This window comes from Nasonia vitripennis, assembly GCF_009193385.2.
Source record: "Nasonia vitripennis strain AsymCx chromosome 1 unlocalized genomic scaffold, Nvit_psr_1.1 chr1_random0012, whole genome shotgun sequence".
In the NCBI taxonomy this organism is placed as follows: Eukaryota; Metazoa; Arthropoda; class Insecta; order Hymenoptera; family Pteromalidae; genus Nasonia; species Nasonia vitripennis.
The window spans coordinates 43,207-65,213 of record NW_022279600.1 but is presented as its reverse complement, the minus strand read 5'-3'; the positions used below and the strand labels follow the sequence as shown (position 1 = coordinate 65,213).

General features: G+C 33.2%; 2 protein-coding genes across 2 annotated transcripts in view; both read left to right on the top strand.

The window, feature by feature from the left end:
- Positions 1-22,007, top strand: part of LOC107981821 — a 129,040-nt gene that overhangs the window by 70,692 nt on the left and 36,341 nt on the right. The gene's annotated exons all lie outside the window — the stretch shown is intronic.
- On the top strand, positions 2,940-5,726 carry LOC107981823. Its single transcript, XM_031921490.2, has 2 exons — positions 2,940-3,023; positions 3,100-5,726. Exons 1-2 carry the CDS (start codon positions 2,973-2,975, stop codon positions 3,370-3,372), a joined length of 324 nt encoding a protein of 107 aa, XP_031777350.1. The 5' UTR covers positions 2,940-2,972; the 3' UTR covers positions 3,373-5,726.

The window sequence follows — 22,007 nt, the reverse complement described above, 5'->3', positions numbered from 1 at the left end:
AGACGAGCGACGAAGATTTGTGAAGCCGTGCGCTCACGACTCCACAAATCCGAGGGATAACCTCAAAACACCGTGACACTATCCCGGCTGTTACTGTGCGCACACAGAGCAGTCGAAATCGTTGTTTCACGACACATTCGGATTGGCGTAGCCGTGCGCACACGACTGCACCGTACCGAATGAATTCGTAACCTCAAAATCCGCCACCGAACCGATACACCGCAGCCGCGAACACCGAATCATTCTTGTAACGAAATCGCGTATATATTCTTGTAAATTGTCAACCGCGTTAGTTTAAACAATTCTATTTGTTAAGGCGAAGTATTTTTAACAAGACGCATAATTGATTTCTGTTTCAGCCGGGATTTAACAACTGATTCCAAATTGCTATTCTTTAATTAAGAAATATATTTTGTTATTGTTGAGAATATAAAAACAGACTCTTTTTCGCTCCTTTTCCCTATCCTGATCCTGGAACCGACTGACTATCCAGTCTCTTGGGGAAAGTTAAACCGTTACATTGGCAATTACATTATCACTGAGAGCTAAAAAATCAAAAGACATAGTCGCGACTGAAAGTCTACTCCCAATGGTTAAAAACTAAATTATTTTCACAAAATACTACACTATACATTGATCATACCTATACTATCTCTAAATTCTTCTATTTTGGTGGGTCCAACAGCCTGCGTCAACATATCTGCTACTATCTTATTAGTTGGAACATATTTTAATTCAACCTCTTGCTCATCTATTTTTTCTTTTATGGAGTGTTATTTTACATTTATATGTTTTAACGCATGACTGGATTTAGAGTTCTTACTGAACTAAATTGTACTTTTATCGTCACACATAATTATGGTTGGATGCCCATCTTTAAGCTTGAGTTCACCAATGATTTTTCTGAGCCAAAGAGCTTCATCCACTGCATCCGGCAGAGACTGAAGTTCCGCCTTAGTGCTGGACTTGCCTACAGTCAGTTGCTTGCATCAGAAAGACATGTGACGTCCTGCGACGTATTGCATTTAAGCAAAATCAGCGTAGTCGTTGCGAAGCTGAAAACTGATTACTCAGATTAATAAGTAGATCAGTGATGTTAATAAGTATCCCCCGTATACTCCGAGCAACCAGTTGTAATTATACACTCGATCTGGACTCTTGTACGACGCTCCTATCCGTCGACAAGAGTTACCCGTGCTAAGGTTGCGATTCCGATACCTATATAGAACTTTATCTTGAATAAATCGTGAAAGTCAATTAATTGCAAGTGTTTTTCATTTGAATAAATCCAGCCTGTATAAGCCTGACCACAGTACAGCAGCAGAGTTTTCAGCCCAAGCAGTTAAACCCAAGTAAGTAAAATTCAATAAATAATTATAGATCGGAATTGTGACTTAACAGACATATCCCGTAATGGATCCATCGTAATGGATCCATCTTCGTCTTATCTGATGCATAGCTGGCCTCACAATATCCAAACACTTTGCAATACCCCGCCCACGATCCGCTGATTCAATTAAAATCAAATCAATATAATATAATTCATAAATTTTAAAGTCACTCGACTATTTTTCAGAAATCCAAGAATGCTCCGCTGCCCCGCTCTGGCACGTAAACAACACCGCACAGTAGCCAGCAGCGGCGGGAGAGGAGCATAATAAATATTGCGTAACAAGAGCGAGCACGCACCGGCGTAGCTCTCACCTATGAATACATGTATGCGTGATGTCTAGGAGCGAGCGATGACGCGGCAGCGGCGAAGCGTGCGCAGCTTTGCTCGCTAATATTTGCACACGTGCGTGATATGCCAGGGTGTGATCAATTTCGGTGGCTCGATTCGCGCTCGCATAGAATGATATAAAAGGCCCTGCGCGGCCTAGTATATTCACTAGCTCTGGCGCAATTTAAGCGCACTAGTCTCTACTCAAGAGCAATTTACGCCTTGAGTAGAAATACTTAGAAATATTATTTCAAATTAAACTTATTCAAATGATAACGCAATTTTGGCGTATCATTTAGACTTAAATTTAACTTGCGCATTTAAATATAAAAAGATAACGCAATTTAAGCGTATCATTTACGAATCAAATATAATATATAGATTTTATACGACACCTATAAAACGCACTTTAATTTGTTAGGGGTAACGCAAAATAACGCGTATCCAATAAAACTTATTGTAAAAATCAAAAGCGGATTTACGCATTTTTTGTTAAAAAGAATATTCCAATTTACGCAATATTCTACATAAAAACGATTCATTGAATATATTTCAGTTACTATTTAAACATACAACAAAATCTTATTATTTTGATAAAACTCCACTGCCTGGTATCCCGGACCTGACCTATAATTAAATCATCAATTATATTCAATTTTCTCTCTCTTTCTTGACCTGTCGTCAGAATTACGACACAAGGCAGTAAATGTTCATAGCTCTTTAACAATAATATAAATTGAATACTCTGCACTGGATCTAGAAGAGCCGTGACCGTTTCAACTTCACCATAGGCGTCCCTTTTAAAAGTCAATCCTAGCTGTAATGTGCCTTTTATATATTTAAAAAGGTTTTTGACGGCGTTTCAGTTAGACTGGTTGTAGGAAGTCTTAAATATGCTCAGCAGACTGATGGCATAGGCTATATCTGGCCTTGTAGCTTGCAATAGATAAATCAGCGATCCAATGGCGTTTTGATACAATATTTTCCTCAATTGATCTATTTCCTCCAAAATTTTTGTTGTCAAATTAGGCAAAAGGGTCACTCCTGGATCAATTGGTTTTGAACGACTGGTACACTAACCCATGCCATAATCTGTTAACATTCTTTTTATATAGTCTTCTTGATGCAACTTGATTATTCCCTTTTCAAGATTCCTATCTATATTAATGCCTAGTATTTTTTTAGCTGGACCTAAATCCTTAATTGCAATCTTCTTTTGCAGACCGGAAATAAACCAGGTGATGGCTTTTTCATGATCATAGAAAGCAAGCAGATCGTCCACAAATATTATTACAATCAACTGGTAACTTGTATAAATAGTAAAGACATGGATCTTTCCTTGATTTGATTAACTTCATTAACTCAAAAATTGATTCCAGGTTAATGTACCACGTCCTGCTGGCCTGCTTATGACCATAGATAGCCTTCTTCAATCTGCACACTTTATTCTCATTTCCAGGCCTATTGGTTGGGTAACAAATATTTCCGTATCTATTGGACTATTAAAAAACGCTGTGATCACATCCAAGTGTCGTATCTCAAGATCATTCTTAGCTGAATACGCAAAAAGGATCCTTATTGTAGAGTATCCTTGCAACTGGAGAGAAAATATCGTGATAGTCAATGCCCCCGATCTCAGTTTGAAGCCCTGAGCAACCAATCTTGCCTTGAATCTAGTTTCTCCATCGGACGATTGTTTGAGTTTGTTTGTATACCCATTTTGTTCCGACGACATTGGTTTCACGAGGACAATTCACTAGCTCCCACGTGTCATGGGATAAGATTGGCTCATTCAGTTTGATTCTGTGCGAAGAGAATGCATTTTTCAAGAGACTATGTGGCATCAGATTTTTTCTTGAGCAGGAAAACCAAAATCATTCTCGAAAAATCATCATATACCACCATGAAATATTTGTGACCCTCTATGGATGTTGGCTTGATCTCACATAAATCGGTATGCAATAATTCTAAGACAGAGTCTGCTTTTTTGTACGATAGTGGAAACGGATTCTTGACTTGCTTTCCATTTATGCATGCCTCGCGTTCTGCGAGGCTTAAGTTTATCAGAGAACTGGATTCCCTCTGCTTGATTTAGGAGTTAAGAAACATATTAGTAGTTGAGGTGATCAAGTCGACGATGTCAAGTAAACATTGATGCTTTATTGGTAGTAGCTGACAGAGCGATTGTTTGAGACTCATTAGGTGTGATGTTTTTATTCGAACCAGTAGCAAGATTTAATTTGTAAATTCCATTATTCATTTGCTCTGCTGACATAACAATTTGACGTTGAGAGTTTTTTACTATACAAGAATTATCATTAAATGAGATATGTGCAACGTTATCCGTCATACAACTCATAGATATCAAATCAGAGACTATCTCTGGTACGCTCAGAACTTTTGTAAGCGTCACCTGGCAGAAACCGTTATTTGTTTGGCACTCAAGGATTATATTTGGATTGATTTTTTATATTGCCTTCGCCTATGACTGGGATTTTCCTTGACTTAGCCATAGAGATACTTTTGATGTCACACGATTGAAAGTTTGTAAACATGGATATGTTGTGTTATGGAGAACACATATACTTCGACGCGTCTGAGTCTATAATCCATATAGAAGACAACGGATCGAGGTCTTGTGAATTTTTATTTGTAGCAATGGAGCTAAGAAATGTGCAAAAATTGGCCGATACTGTGGGGTTTTCTTCATCATCATCCGTGTGACAATCTTCGCCCGATAGATCCTTTTCGAGAGTATATGCGGCTTTAGCTGAGTTACGTTTCGCTTTGCACTCTTCGGCAGGATGTCCATATCTGTTGCAAATGTGGCATTTAGCTTTCTTGTATGATGTTTTTAAGCGCCCTAGTTGTATGGTGGCGATGAGTATTTTGATTGTGCGCGAGAGTAAAAACCATGCGCCTCATGAGACTCAGTAGTCTCTCTTTAAGCGGCCTCCTCAAGCATGCTTCTTTTGGCTGAATCTGTTGTCATTTTCGTTACTGAATTTCTGAGAGCCATTTTCATCAGACGATATTGATCATCGGGTGGTCCCATTTACATCAACATATTCATCATTTAATCCGACACATCCATTCCATGGGCGCAAAGTCGATTCGCGGCATTTCACTTTTTTGCCAAGAACTCTTCTGTTGTGTTACAATCATTTAGAGTAGTCATGCACAAATCTATTAGAGTACCGCACACGTTACTTAGCGCCCCATCATCGTATACAGCTTTGATTTTGTCCTATATTTCTTTTGCGGAATCCGAAATATTGAAGTGTGTACGAACTTTAGCAGTAACAGTCATTACGATGCGTGAACGCGCCTGGATGTTGTTGGCCTCGGTTGTATCCGATTGCTCCGTAGACGACGCTTGAATTACCTTCTAGAGGAAAATCAATGTCGATCGTTTTATTTAAAAATAACACCAGTACCAAAGGTCAAAGACAGATCTAGACTTATCAAAGAATATCACGAGTCAAGCAGACATTAGACGGTTTGTTCGAGGATGCACAGGGTGCCAGAAAGGAACTAGTGCGAGTAAAAACAAAACTGCCAATGATCACCACGGACACCCCATCTCATCTATTCGACAAAATATCAATCGATTTCTGCGGGCCAAAGCCTCAAACTAGTATACTAGTACCAGTCGAACACGCAACGGCAAGAAAACTAACACGAGCACTTACAGAAAAACTAATTTGCTATTCCGGTGCACCCGCAACCCTCATATCCGACCTGGGAGCACACTTTATGAACCGAGTTATAGAAGAATTTGCATGAATATTCAGAGTAAATAAGTACTCGTCAACTGCGCACTATCAACCCAAAGTCAGACAGTTTAAACCTGAATATAAGGGCCCGTGCGAAATCATAGCTATTAACTACTCAACACACAATGCAAAAATCCAAAAAGGGAATAAAACACGGATAGTGAATTCAAATAAGCTTGAACGGTATATACGGAAAATCTAACAGGAAAAGGGTACAGATATAAGCAAAATAAAAAAAATATATATAAATAAACAAAAAATAAGTATAATATGCGACTCTGTGCCTCTCAACACAGGTGCGCAACATCTAGCGCCTCGCATGCACAAGGATTTTATCTAAAAAATATCAATTAAACATTGCTAGCAAGGAAATTTGTTGCTAGCAATGTTTAATTGATATTTTTTAGATAAAAAAATTTGTTGCTAACTATATTCAATTCATATTTTTTAGAAATGTCTCTCAATCTGTCTGAGGGGGCATGTTTAAGGTACATTTTAAGTCCGGATAGAGTAAAGAGGACGGTCCGAATCTTTCAGAAAGCTATGGCAAGTGACTAAAAACACTTATTTATATAGTGAAATGGCATGAATTTTGGTCAATGATTTTACAAGGTATATACGTGATTTTTTTTCGATAAAAATGGTGTATATTTTATATATTTTTGATAGAATTTTTTTTTTCAAATTACATCAAACAAAATTTTTTGGTATGAAGAATATCTTTTTGTTTTTTTTTTTTTTTGCAGGATTTAACCCAGGCTTGACCCCTTGTTTGATACTATTTATGTCAATAATGTATTTTATCAATTTCTATAAACTCTTAATAATCGTGGTTCCCTAATAGCACCAAACATTTTTAAACCATTTTATAAACGTTTATAAAACGCTCTAAAAATAACTAAACTTGAGGAATTTAAAAATAAAATAACAATTGTTTAAATAACTATAGAATGTGCGAAATAAAAACGAAGAATAAGAAAAAAAACTTTTATGTTACTGACGTATTGTTTACAAAATAGATATTTCGCACTCATAACCCATACAACGTAGCATACTGTTTACGCTGTATATAATTTGTTCTATTATTTATCCTAATACTAATAGCTAATATCCTAATAATAATCGACTGCGTTGTTTCTAGATTTTTTGTTGTTGTGCTTAAGGTGGGTGGCAGGGATGAGAAAGGACGTCTCCTCTACGCGCTGGTGCGCTGTGCGTCTTTTTCGAATCTTGAGTCTACGGTTTTTGTTCGGTTTTCGGCTTGCAGCGAGTGTCGGTGGCTGAGGTTTTGCTGCTGTTTGGCTGATTTACTTGTAATGCGCTGACTGCGCTGGCCAAATTCTCTCGTGCCTTGTCCGTCGGTTGTGCGGGTCGCTCTTGAGTGTTTTCCGCGTCAGCTGTCGGCGGCTCTCTCACTGTCTCTTTTGCTCCTAGCAGCCATTTGGTGTCGTCGTCGCCGGTGATGAAGGAAGCGCGGCGGTGTAATTTTCTTGCACCTTTATTTATTCTCTTGTGACGACGTTCCCGTGCGTCGGACATGCTAAATTTGTTGTATTTTTCGACCTCTTGGCGCGTCAATCTCTCTTCTTCAGATGCTTGTGCAGATGTGTAGCGGACGCTGTTTTCTAATATTCTTATTCTTTCCTGCTCTTGCCCGTACCGCCTCTGATTTTCTCGGAGCTTGCGGCGTATTCTGCCGCGTGGTATGTCGTTACGTGTTTCTCTACGTCATGAGCCTAATATGTGTAGCACTGACGTTTCATTTGCACCGTGTTTGTCACTTGTGCTTGCGCCGGTGCCTTGATTGTCACTTGCAATTGCACTTGCACTTGCACTATTGTTTATTTTTACGGGTTGCGGCTCGAGCTGCTTTCTTGCGTTTGGCTTGTGCGCTGCTTTTGTGCTGCTGCGTGCGGCTTCTTTTTTCGCTCTGCTCTTCCATGATTCGCATTTTCTTTGCACGTATTCTAGTAAGAACTTTACTACCTTCTTTTTGTCTTCGCTGGTGGACGAGTCGCTATGCGACGGATGGTCGGCCATTGTGTAGACACAAAAATAACTTCTTCTTGGCGTGGCATGCGTGGTGTGTGCAGTTTGGCTGACATTGACGCTATGCCGGCGGAGACACGTGTTGCTGTCTGCTAGCTTGGGGATGGGCCGGACGGAAGAGAGGGGCGCTACATTGGGCGCCGTTTTGTGACGTGGTAACGTCTTCCTGTTACGTAAATCTATGTATTCATCGCCGTGTATTTCTATGAATTTTAAATTTTATCTTAATAAATATTCATCACAATGATTTCAAAAAGTTACAAATTTATAAATATAATTTATGGTAGAATCGGTAACCCACTTAATGTCCAGTTCTTGGCATGGAATCTAAGAACTGGACAGTTTTCTTTGCCATTTCTTAGGTAGAATGTAACGCCTTTTCTTCAATTTAATGGGCAGTTCTTGGATTCAATCTTTTACCTTGTTTTTAAGTACAAACTGCCCATTATAGTTAGTCGAGTAACACAGCTGGGTTACACGTGGCTTATCACGGTTTGAGGTTGGGATTGGAAAATGGTAGCTAGCAGGCTTGGATTTAAGTTTTTAGTTCAAAGGAAAATATAGAATAATTTTTTGCATCAGAAAAAATTCTGTCTAATCGGAGACTTGAACCCACACCCTGCACGAAGCCAAATAAGTACGGCTGTGCGCCTTAGCCGACTGAGCCACGCAGACGTTGTTCTACACAAGCCCTACGAGATTCGCCATATGTTTAAATTATTCAAATTGTTCAGTTTACGCCTAAATATTAATAATTTTGTATCTTAGATCCGAAAAATTAATTGATTTTTTGATATTTTCATGAAATATAATTCTCACCTATAAAAAATGCACAAGATATCGCTACTTTTAGAAACATTTTTTAGAAAATTAGAAAATAGAAAAAAACACACTAAAAAGTATTTTCTAAAAGTTTTGACGAAACTCAAAATTTTACTATTACAAAGCTTACTCTAGGAGGAAGCAAAACAAAAAGATATATAAGTTGTCTTTCTTGGATTTATTTATAAAACTAATAAATCCAAAAAACTATCACCTGATTTTATATTTTAGAATATTTAATTATACGTGCTGTCTTTTTTGTCTTGTTTTTTATTAACAAAATAAGCCATGTTACGTTATAATCGAATAAAAAACGTACATTATGCAACAAGGGAGTAAAGTCGTTGATTTTTCTCGCGGATAAGAGTTTACTGCCCGAGCAAATAATCGAATTTACTCTCGTGTTGCATATAGTGCTGTATTCACGACTGAACTATGTAGCCACTTTATTTCTTGAAAAGTGGGACTTAATTAGTTATCGGCATTTTAATGAAAATATACGTTTATTATTATTTTATTTTTATTCTATTATACTTATTTCATATATCATAAAACAAAATAACAATCATTTTGATTATTTATATAAAATAAATACATTTTTCTACTTTTTAACATTCTTTCAAAATTTTTTAAATTTTATTCAAATTTTTTAAATTTAGTTTATCGCAAATTTACTCTATTCCCGCATTTTGTGGGAATAAAGAATTTATTTCTCGCATTTTGCGGGAAAAAATTTTTTGCAGAAAAAAAATATAAGGGAATAAAATGCTACTTTAGTCCCGCTTTTCAGGGAATAATCTGGCTATTATAGTTCAGTCGTGAATAAATAAAAATTTTCAAAATATCATAATGTTATTTTTTAATATACAACATCAACACTAAGCAAATTAAATTTTTTTAAAAAAGTTAGTTGTATTTTTTTAAGTATATAAATCTAATTAAAACTTATGCATGTAAAAAAAAAAATTATAATCTGTTATTCATAGAGTTTAGCAACTCTTTTGGTACTTCGCCGGGTCAATCAGCATGCTTCGAAAGGCTATGAGAAGTTTATTTCACAGATTTTAATGTACTTTATTTGTAATTTTTCTAGAAAATACAGTATACAAATTTTAATATTTTTTATGCACTTTTAGCTGAAAACTTAGTTTACAAATTTTTTTGGATCGCCTTTTGATGTTTATTGTTTAAAATCTTGAATTGATATTTTTTTCCGCTTTCTGTAGCTCTATATTTCCCTACAATTAAACAATTAGTTTTATTATCCTGAAAAATTTTTTAAAGATGTAAAATATTTTTATCATTATGTAATATATATATATTACTTTTATGTTTATGCAAATTATTTTTTGCATTAAGTGAATCCATTGTTGAATTTTGACGTTGACAATAATTTGAAACATGAGCAGCTGTAGTACAGCAGTTGTAGTAGTTTACTTATTTGCTAAAATAAATTTATTAATGCATAAAAATATCATAAGTAAGCATGATTAAGAATAGTAATAATTTAAAAATGTATTTTTTGAAGATGTATTTTTATAATACCAACATGGTAAATTATTTTTCAAGGCATTTTGTAGATAATTACTTAATTTTTTGAGACGTCTAATAGTTTTTTAGAATTTTCTATTATATTTGTTAAATTTTCAACATATAGGACAAGGTTTTGAATTTAAAATAAGTTTATTATTATTCATTATAACGTTATAAAAAATAATGAATATATTAAAAACAGAACTCAAAGAAATGTAACATTTACTCAAACTTTGAATATAGTAGGCCGAATAGCAAACATACAATTCAATGAAAATCTAATTACAGAAAATCATTTAGGTCCTATGTTTGAAATTTGTAAATATTGCAATGCAAAACATTTTGCTTTTGAGTATATTCGAAATAAATTCTCTAATTGTTGTCAGAAAGGTAAAATAAATTTACCAGAAAATCCTTATTACCCAGAAGAATTAAAATTATTGGCCTACAGGATTTTCATCTGAAAGTATTAATTTTTGTAAAAATATACGATCATATATAATTCTTTCGCGTTTGCAAGTTTTGGAGCTGATTTCGACAAATTATCTGGTATGGGTCCAAGTTATAAGAATTTGTGGTTAAGTATATCACAATGTTTATGCTTTTCATCCAAATTAAAATGATACACGAAAATATGGTCAATTATATGTTTTGGATAATGAAATGACAACGACTATACGAAAAAATAATAATAGTAATCATAATGCAAAATTAGATTTACTAAGTCAATTAGACAGTCTGTTGAGAAAATTTAATCCATATGCTAAAGCTTATAAAATAATGTATGAGGTAGAAAAAGTAGAATTAAGACGTTCTAAAGAAAAGAATCGCAAACCAAAATATATTATAATATCTATTACAAGAAATGATGAATTAGATAAGAATAGATATAATGAAGCTACATGTAATAAAATTGCAATGTTATTTGTTGGTGAAGATGGCCATCCCTTAATCGAACGTGATATTGATATATATTCTACGCATGATAAACCGATTAACATACCTCTTATAAGTAACACATTGATCCAATGACATATCCACTTATATATCCAAATGGTGGTTATTTTATAAACGCTGCGCTGAAAATATCAGAATCAGCGGCAGCATTTTTTAAATGCAATGCTGCAATTATCTGAATCGGCTGCAGCATTTTTTTAAAGCAGCGCTGGAAATATGAGAATTGGCTACAGCATTTTCTTAATGCAACGCGGGAAATATGAGAATCGGCTGCAGCATTTTTTAAATGCAGCGCTGAAAATATTAGAATCAGCTGCAGCATTTTTTTAATGTGTCACGGTAAGCCCGTGGCTGCCTGTTCGTATCACAGCCAGCGAATGCTCTGCGGCGCGAAGGTTTTGATGCAGCACCTTATCGCGCATTACGCGCTCATAGGTGCGAGCAGTGCAGGCATAGCGGGAGATCTCCGACGACCGTCGAGCCGAGCAGAGCTCAGCCTATCATCCAATAAAGACACGTGCCACAATTCGCCTCTTTCTCACTGTTCTGCTCACAAGACAGAACTCACCACCACTCACAAGGAAAGGTACCCAACCCGAACTCACCGATTTTGATGATTTTCATATATGTTGTAGAACATAAAAAAATAAGAGACACGTATTTTTTTTATCGGCTAATTTTCACTTTTAAGGGGTAAAAACCTCCCCTAAAGTTAACCCCCAAAAAGCGTTTTTTTTTAAATATCTCGGCTTAAAATTAATATTTTTCAATGAAACAAATTGGAGGTTATTTCTTACAAAAAGAGCAAGTATTTCATGGTGATTTGAAGAGTAAGAGTAGCATCCCCTATTTTTTAGGGGTTGAAAACATATATTTTATGGCATAATTTTATAATAAAAATGTTTAAACCGACTAAAAAAAATTGGAAAAAATGTTTAAACATCCTTAATAACAAAATTTAGTTGACGTCTTTCGGTGTTTTCATAAATATTACCCCTAAGGGGGTAAACCACCCCTAACACAAAATAACTGTAAATATGTAATTCAATACATAATATTTCGTAGAAAGTTTGTATATAGAGGTTTTCGAGGTCGCTGATTACAAATCTATCAGATTTTGAAAATTCAAAATGGCGGATCCAATATGGCGGACGGAAATATCGAAAAAAAATTTTATATAATAAAAAAGTTTTAAACGACTAAAAAAATTGGAAAAAATTTGTAAACATCTATAATAAACAAATTAAGTTTTTCGATTTTTTCATAGATACTACCCTTTAGGGGGTAAACCACCCCTAACACAAAATAACTATAAGTATACTTCAATCCATAATATTTTGTAGAAGGTTTGTATATAAGGGTTTTCGAGATCGCTCTTTGCAAATCTGATATCAGATTTTGAAAATTCAAAATGGCGGAACCAATGTGGTGGACGAAAATGTCGAAAAAAAATTTTAACTTTCATAAAAACTTGTTATAAATGTGTTATCTTTTTAGCCTGTACATGTGAACTAAAGAGCCTTAAACCCTAAACCCCTAAAGAACAAATAGGCTAAATGGTTGTGCTTTTTAACCAAACCACCTCAAATTCCTAAATTTGTAAACAAGAAAATTCTGTGTGTGAAGCAGTTTTATAATTTCCGTAGAAATTGTTATCAGAATGTTATTGAAATTCCTTTATTGTAAATTCAACTTATAATGTATTTTTGTTTATAATATTAGAGTATAATAATAATCTACAATCTTTTATCTTTTGCCATAGTGCATTTTTTGTATTGAGCATAAAATATATTATTACGATGTTTTTACAATAATGGTAGTCCTCATAAAAGTGTTTAAAGCACAATGCTTTTTTGCACCAACCACATCGTACAATTGCAATGTTTGTGCACCCTTCTATTTCACAATGTGTTGCACAAGACTTTCCAAAACTGAAATCTATAGGATTATCAAATTTATCTGGTTTTTCATTGACGTAACCGCTTTTATACCAGGAATATTTAAACAAATCTATATGTCTCGGTGAAGACAGTTGGTTGTGAACCAATGATTGAAGTTTAATTATATTATTTCTCACATGTAAATTCATATCATGATCCATTAACATTACATTATCAGAAAATGTTCGGACAAAGTTTTTCCAAATACGGAATCCATAGACATCAAGTGGTTGTATTTTTCCTGTGGATCTAGTTGGAATTTTTTTATGTTAATAATTTTATTTTGTGGCATTGTTTCTTCTATAACTTTGTCACAATGACCACTCCAAGAATCAAGTAATAGTATTGAGTGATGGCCTACATAGGGATAAAATTTTTTTTCCAACCAGATTTTGAAGTGATCTGCAATTAAACGACTTACTAATTAACTGATCAACGATATTACAATGTAAAAATTGTTATTAGTTCCCTTACTTGTTGTTAATTTTCCAGATTTGGATGCTTCCACGTACACGTTTTCTGGTCTAAATATGTTTTGTTCTACAATAGGGCCAAACTTGCCACTTGGTTCCTTTAAAACAAGAAATAGCGGTGACAACAGTTGTCCAGTAGCTGATATTAGTGGCTGTATAGTATAACTATGCGTTGTTGCTGAAATTGACTGTACCAGACATTGCACTTGCTTTTCTCCTTCTACTGCTAATGTTCTTCCAGAATGCATTTCTAGCTGAAATCCGCTCTGATCTGTATTATACAAATTTTCGAGTCCAATCCTTGGTATACACGATTTAACGTCATCGATAAATGCTTCAGCTTTAGCCGTAAGTTCTGCACTACTTTCTAGTGTTTTTCTTGTTATGAACTTATTTATTTTCCTAGAAACTATTCGGTGTGCTTGCTTAAATTTGAGTAACCAATGTTTAGAAGCTTTGAATCTAATATCATCAAAACCAATTTCTTTTTTAGCTTGTAAGGCCCATCGAATTATATCTTCATCATGGATAATTGAACCACTGTCGAGAGCTGCTTGAAAATTATCCAGGGTATACTGACAAATTTGTGCTACTTTTTCTCTATACGTGCCACCTTTATTAATTGAATGAGCCCAACGACGTAGCTGACTAATAGATGATACTTTTTTGAATCTCTCTTTTTTTGTATTCAAAATCTAGTTCTTCATTATCTGCTGTACATTGATTTGTTGGTGCTATATCCGGATCAGGAAAATGATGTTGCACTTCATCTTCAATTATTTCCACATTATGGTCTTTATACTCTTCTTGAAAATCCAAAGAGTCATCAGTAATCATTTCTACATCGTTGAAATCATGTGTTGCATCTATTAAAATTTCTTTTATTTTTTCGGCCAACTCTGTTTCGTGATAATTCGTGACACTATCTGGTATGTTTAACGCTTGAAAGTATGCTAATAATAAGTTTAGAACGTTTAACGGATTGATTTTCATTTTTCAATCTAAAATGAAAACAAGCGGTAAAATTTATACAAGCTGTGTTTTTGCATGTAAGGCACGACTGCTACATTTCTACCAGAATAAAACGAGTGAATGTAAATTGAATCAAATCATTAATTTATGCATTGGAGAAGAATTCTCGTTCCACTTTGTGATGTTCGGAAAACTCTATTTTTGGTTTTATTCAACTTTTATTCACTTTGAAATTGAATAATGTAAATCTATATAAAATCACTAAAGAAAATTTTCTACAACTGTATGATACCACTGACAAACAAAAAGACGTACTATTCGTACTTTCCAGCATCGAACTAGAATACCCACAAAACTCACTCACTGCCTAAAAAATAACACAGGCAGCTGAGGTAAACACTCGATGAAAACAATCTAAAAAAAGAACATACTGATTCGCACATATTGTCAACAACTTTTATGAGTGAAAGACATTTATCTGTGGAATTATCATTGAATGTACGATAACATTCATTAAACTAATGAATGCATATAAAATTCCCTTTCAATAACAACGTGTTCTTTAATTGCAAATGAAGTTCGAGTATTAATATTCTTTTATGTATTTTTACCAATAACAAAAATTATCATAGTAATATAATAATAATAATAATAAGAAGAAGAATAAGCATAATTGCAATAGCAATAATAACAGTAATACTGATAATAGCAATGATAATGAAAAATAATAATAATAATTAGAATAATATTTATTATTAAATTTAGATTTTTTGATAAATTCATTAAATCGTATCAAATAGTATTATTATGGAATTCCAGACTGTAAATATTTTACTATAGATACAATAATCATTACTTCGAGAATTCATCTAAAAAACGTTTGGCTTACGAAATAATTGTAACAATGAAAAACTCCCAAGTTTGACAACATTAAATTTTATTACAAAACGCAAAAGAGTTTGATAAACTAATTTTATTAACCTATGTTTTTTCATTTGCAAAAAACTGTGGACTTTTTGAATTTATAAAATTATATAATTATGCAATTTATGAAATACTTTATAATTTATGAAATTACTTTTGAAATTATGCTAATTTATAAAAGCAGAAAAATAAATAATCTTTGATTGAAACATAAAACGAGACGTTATTTGTTACATACAAAATGATAGAATAAAATATCGGTAATATGTCTATACTCGTGTCTACGGTAAAGCATAGGCCTTCGGCTTGTCTGGAGGTTAGGGGTTTGGAGTCGTTTGGTTAAAATGCACAACCATTTAGCCTATTTGTTCTTTAGGGGTTTAGGGTTTAAGGCTCTTTAGTTCACATGTACAGGCTACAAAGATCACACATTTGTAAACAAGTTTTTTTGAAAGTTAAAATTTTTTTTCGATATTTCCCTCCACCATATTGGATCCGCCATTTTGAATTTTCAAAATCTGATAACAGATTTGTAATCAGCGACCTCGAAAACCTCTATATACAAACCTTCTACAAAATATTATGGATTGAAGTATACTTATAGTTATTTTGTGTTAGGGGTGGTTTACCCCCCTAAGGGGAAGTATCTATGAAAAAACCGAAAAACTTAATTTGTTTATTATAGATGTTTACAAATTTTTTCCAAATTTTTTAGTCGTTTAAAACTTTTTTATTATATAAAATTTTTTTTCGATATTTCCGTCCGCCATATTGGATCAGCCATTTTGAATTTTCAAAATCTGATAACAGATTTGTAATCAGCGACCTCGAAAACCTCTATATACAAACTTTCTACGAAATATTATGTATTGAATTACATATTTACAGTTATTTTGTGTTAGGGGTGGTTTACCCCCTTAGGGGTAATATTTATGAAAACACCGAAAGACGTCAACTAAATTTTGTTATTAAGGATGTTTAAACATTTTTTCCAATTTTTTTTTAGTCGGTTTAAACATTTTTATTATAAAATTATGCCAAAAAATGTATGTTTTCAACCCCTAAAAAATAGGGGATGCTACCCTTACTCTTCAAATCACCATGAAATACTTGCTCTTTTTGTAAGAAATAACCTCCAATTTGTTTCATTGAAAAATATTAATTTTTTACCTCCCTATTTCATACCTCCCTCGTGCTGCCTCGCAGCAACAAAGAGTCCGGCAAACAACAATAAATTATTTTTAGGATAGGAAAGCCAAGTTCGAGAGAAACTAGTCCAGTTAACGAACTGTCGATCAACAAACAAGTTTACAATTATACAAGTTTAACAACTTTACAACAATATTTAATACAAAGTTAAATTCGCCTATATTCTTGAAAGATCTAATGCAAAATGTTAGCAAAGCTAAGACTAAATAACAAAAAAAACTTGACTCTAATAAATCTACAATTAAACAGTCGACCAAGAAGCTATCTAGCCACGAACTAAGGGAATTTACAATGTAGGTGTTGTATGTAAGCTCTTCAGATGACGACAGCTGAGCAGATCTTCACTCTTGACTGGACCCCGATTGAATGCTGGAGATGGCTCTCTGGGCACTCTCGTCAGTGGGCAAAAAGATGACTTTCACCACAGGTCGCTGGAACTCGGAATTGGTGGTACGGATGGTCACAACTTTAATAAGTCCGTCCTTCCCTGGATCATCTGAATATGATCTAATACGACTAAGTAAATTAAATCAGTCCAGGTCAGGGAACTTATCCAACACAAACGTGAACGATACGAAACTAAAACAAACTAACATCACGCGAACATACAAGTTAAAGCTAGACTCAGAATACGAGAGGACTTTGAAGACTTCCTGTTCTAGGAGTTGAAATCACGGAAATTATTTTATATTTTCGAAAATCACGCTCACAGTTTACTGAACCAAGAAGAACTCGACCACGATAAGAACATTGTACGGAAAATTATCTTGAATTAAGATAGATGACAAATATCATCTGTACACAATGAATATAAAAGACCCACTAGAACTGCTGGAAACGATTAAAGAAATGAAAAGAAACGAGTTCAGAAACAACGCCCACACAGCTCGGAAACCACTGTTGAATCTAAAGTTTAATAAGCACAAAGCATCAGCGTTTAACTTCTGCCTAAAGTTCGAAGATCTTGTCAGAAAATACAAGAGCAATAAGTATATAGACAAAATGACAGAAACCCCGAAGAAAAGTCTGTTTTACAACGCAGTAGAGCAAGCCTACCCAGAGATTATCACGGCAGAAGACATAGGAAGCCATGGTATGGGTAGGAAATACACATACAATTAAAAGATATAATTTTTCAGATCGATAACCCACGCCAGAAGAGCACCAAGAAACCAGCGCTGTTTGGAAATGTCAAAGAGGACAGAAGGAGCCGTTCATCAGAGTGATGATCAAAAAGCCGTGGAAGACCAAGCAAAAGATGTGAGAGGTGTGGCTTAATGTAGGTCTGGAAAATCAAAAATAAAATTTTCACTTCCAGTAGACGATGTCCAGGTGTCCAAATCACCTCCCGGATGGAGAGACGTAGTCTATGATACAACGCACTTAGTATACAACAAATGTACCAGAAGTAAATCTCCACTTCCAGTAGACGATGTCCAGATATCAAAATTATCTTCCGAATGACGAGTCATAGTCTATGATACAACGCACTTAGTATACAGCAAATGTACTAAAAAAATTTTATTTTCAGTAGTCGATGTCTAGGTGTTAGGATGATCCTGAGGTTGATCCATTATAAATGTAGTATACATGCTATATGATACTACCTTCCAAGTTATACAAAGTTTAACCACAAAAAACCTCGTTTATAATCATAAATATATCATCAGCGTTAGAATTCCAGGAAGACTAAATTCTGAAAAGTTCAGAAACATTCCCTGAAAAACCCGGAAAGTGCAAAATTTCATCTTTACATTAAAATATCACAATATTGGCGCACAAAAAAATAAAATAAAATGATAGAAATGTTCTTAAATGTTAGGAAAAACATTTGTTAGAATTGGAGGGATTTGAATAAATTGAACTGGAAATGACGTTTTGGACAGAAATTTAAGCAAATTAATATTATGTAGAGTAGATGTAGAAATTAATTGATCTTTATGTAAGGATATAATATATGATTTTATATCAAATTACATAATTTTTCATACTAATATTGATCCCTAGTGGAAAAGAAATTCTGCGCGTAACAGTTTTTATCTGAAACGTTTAGACTAAAACAGAAGATAACTGAACAAAACAAATTTTTAGCAGAAGTATGTCGGACTAGAGACAAAGACAACAGTTATTTACAGGTATTATTAGTTTTTTACAGTTTTCTATTCTATTATGTTATCAAAGGCGTGTTTTGAAAAGAAAAATCAGTAGAAATCCGAAGATATCTGTTTTGATTCGAAAACAACTAGTAAATGCAGAAGATAACAATCGTAAAATGAAGAAAACTTTTAAACTATGAAACCTGTTGTCTGTGCTTATTAATAGTTATTGTCTGTTATATTCATTTTATACTCATTTACAAAATTGTCAAATTTTATACCTGAAAACTGAAGCCAACTGAAAAAAACTGTAGCAAACTAAATAAAACTGAAGACAACAGAAGATTATTGTTGTCTGTGTCTTAATTGCGACATTTTTCTGCTGTCATCTGCAGTTCATAACTGTTCACAACTGTTTTCTTTAGTTGTTTTCATTTTTCTTTTTCGCTAGGGATTGAAGATATCATTATCATTTAATATAAAAGTGAATATTGTATTATGTATTGACGAAGGGTGGTATAATGGGTTTACAGCCTAAGTGCCAGGGATCTTGGTGGTCCCCCCTTCATAGTAATAATAATAATAATAATAATAATAATAATAATAATAATAATTATTATTAAATATATAAGTGTAATGATTGTTATAATCCTACAATTTACATTATATTATAAACGTTAATAAAGAAAAATTCAAATAATATTATTTTATTGTTATATCTTATTTATATAATTAATACTTTCATCAAATAATCATAAAGAGTTTGAAAACATTTTTTAATATTTAAAATTTATTTTCATTTATTCTATAGATTTAAAACCGTTCCTGTATACTAGAAGCTATAACTGCTTTTATAGAATGCTGGCCGTATTAAATATATTCATTTGTACTTGATGGTATTTAATTCTCGTGGAACATTTTTGAACGCTTTTGATTGGTTAGAATTTATCAATCCGGCAATCTGATTAGAACATTTCAAAAACGTTTCACCAGAATTAACTACCATCGAGTGTACGTCTAATATTTAATAGTATATTTAAGAAAGACACTTTAAATAATTAAATATCATTACAATTAATTTGTAAATCGCGAGCATAGCGAGCATTTTTTGCTAGTATATATAAATATGTGTGTGTGTGTGTGCATATATATATATATATATATATATATATATATATATATATATATATATATTGTGACGGCCGAGTGCTTGCCGAGTTCGAAATAACGAACAAGAATCTCTCAACTTCAGAATTAGAAGATAGCAACATATACCAGCAACCTCAGCGAAGGCTAAGTCAACAGTCGACACCACACAACCATACGCCTGGCCAACTACGGCCGATTCAGCCTCCGTATACGTCACAACAGTCGAGTTACGAGAGGAATATCTTTTCACAGAACAGAATGGCACAACAGGTACAAGTACTGACATGTCATCAAAGCCAGTGCTGCCAGACGTGCGATCAGCATAGAATAAACCAACCACAAAATACTGGTGATTCCCAGCAAAGGAGTGGGAATGCTTGGAGAGAGAGGGACCAGCCAATATGTCCGAATCGCCTGGTTTCAGAACGAGGGCCAAGCAACCTACAGACTAATACGTCTGGATATTATGACTCTAACCTCCAAAATACGTTGAGAGAAAGGCTAAAGGATAGGAGACTTACGGTATTAAAAAATCATTCCAAATTTTGGGCCATACAATGTTATAAAATAAAAGTTAGTTAATACTTATAATTTATACTTTGCTAAAACAAAATGACAATAAATCACGACATACTTTTAGTAATCTAATTACCTAACATTTTACAAAGTTCGTAGTTTTAACAATGTCTTGAAATTATTTAAACTTAATTCTATGTGATATTAACATTGCGGCACGTAGTCGAAATTTGAATGGACTCTTAACCCCCTCAAGATAAAAACGGAAAAATTATAAAACGATGGAAGTATCATAATTAAATACTAGTGCGATTCACCTCACTCCTAACGTCGCTTGGTTAAAATATATGTTGCAATTGTAATAAAATTCAAGTTTTGTTAAGATCTTTTTTTCCACTATCAATACCTAATAGGAGTGGAAGTGAAAAAATTTAAATAATAAAGATTTGAAACACGAGATTACGCATTAAATTTTAATGGAAGGTAAAATTTTGAAACTAAAGCTATTAAAAAAAACTATGAGGGTCAAAAGAATAAATTTTAAATTTTAAATTTAAAACAAAAATACTCTAAACTCTTGTTATTTTATATTTCCTAATATTTCAATTCGAAATTTTCGTTTGAGAAATTGTTTAATTTTTGCCTTTTATGCTTTAATTTTTTCGAATTTTAACTGATTATCATGAAAATAAAGACGCTAAAATTTTAGTCAACAAATAGAAAAATATAATGTCTGATTATTATCTAGTAAGCAAAGTGAAATTTTTATATTATCAAAAATGTCATCCATGCATATAGTTATTTATCACAGGCGAGAACATTGACGTGATTTTGTTATGTATTAAAATTTTATAGTTTTCTACGTCAATTTGTCACATTCGATGTGACAGTTGTTTAAAAAAGAGGTAAAAAGTGTATGCTGCAAATCGCTGAAACCAATTAATTAGTGCAGAAATACCTGATAAAAATGAAAATGAAAAATAGATTATTTTATGTTGTATCACAATTTATGATTGCATGATTATGATCACATTTTTGATACTATAGATGTACTTAGTTTAAAAGGAATTGGAAATTATTCTGATTCTAAAAGTCAATTAAATGATAACCATATACTTGAATTCAACAGCAGTTCAAAATTTTACTTGATTTTTGATATGCAATCCACAGTTAATTTTCAGAGGTTGTCTACTATTCAACCTATTGATAGACATAAAACATATATTCAAATACTTTTTTGGTTTAAGTACAAACGGACACTGAATTTGTTTGTGGTACAAAGACAATGTAATACAAATTTTTTATAGTATTAACGAAAAATGTTTTGATGATGATCATAAAATGTTTATTGATAGGCTGTTTCCAAATAAAGATGATTTACGTATATCTTTTGAACAAGTACAGTATCAGACTAATTATGATTGTGGCATTTTTGCTCTATCATTTGTAGTCGCTATTGCATTTAATATTTGCCCATGCAATTTTCAATTTAATATTAGTAAAATGCGAGAACATTTGATTAGAATGTATGATACATTATTTTATCATTTTTCTGATATCAAAAGATTATAAAAATAAAATTAATTTTGAAACAATTGATACAATTTTAATTATAAGAAATGTTACTCACGCAATAAAATTTACTGAATTCAAATTAATTTTTATAAAAAAAATATGGAGGAACTTAAGGTACTATATTATTATTGAAATTCAACTGTCACATTAACGTTGAGGTATGTTCAACTGTATACTGCGTTAAACATTTATTCAAATGTACAGTTTTGAAAATGAGTTATACTTATAAGAATCCTCTATTATATTCACTTGCGGTCGACTTGCGGTCTACTTCTGCCCGACTTCTGGTCTACTTC

Bases quoted from the DNA above. Each gene is read 5' to 3' on its own strand.
- LOC107981823 (XM_031921490.2), top strand. From the start codon at position 2,973: ATGATCATAGAAAGCAAGCAGATCGTCCACAAATATTATTACAATCAA. The intron at 3,024-3,099 runs GTAACTTGTATA...AATTGATTCCAG, and splicing joins AATATTATTACAATCAACTG to GTTAATGTACCACGTCCTGC.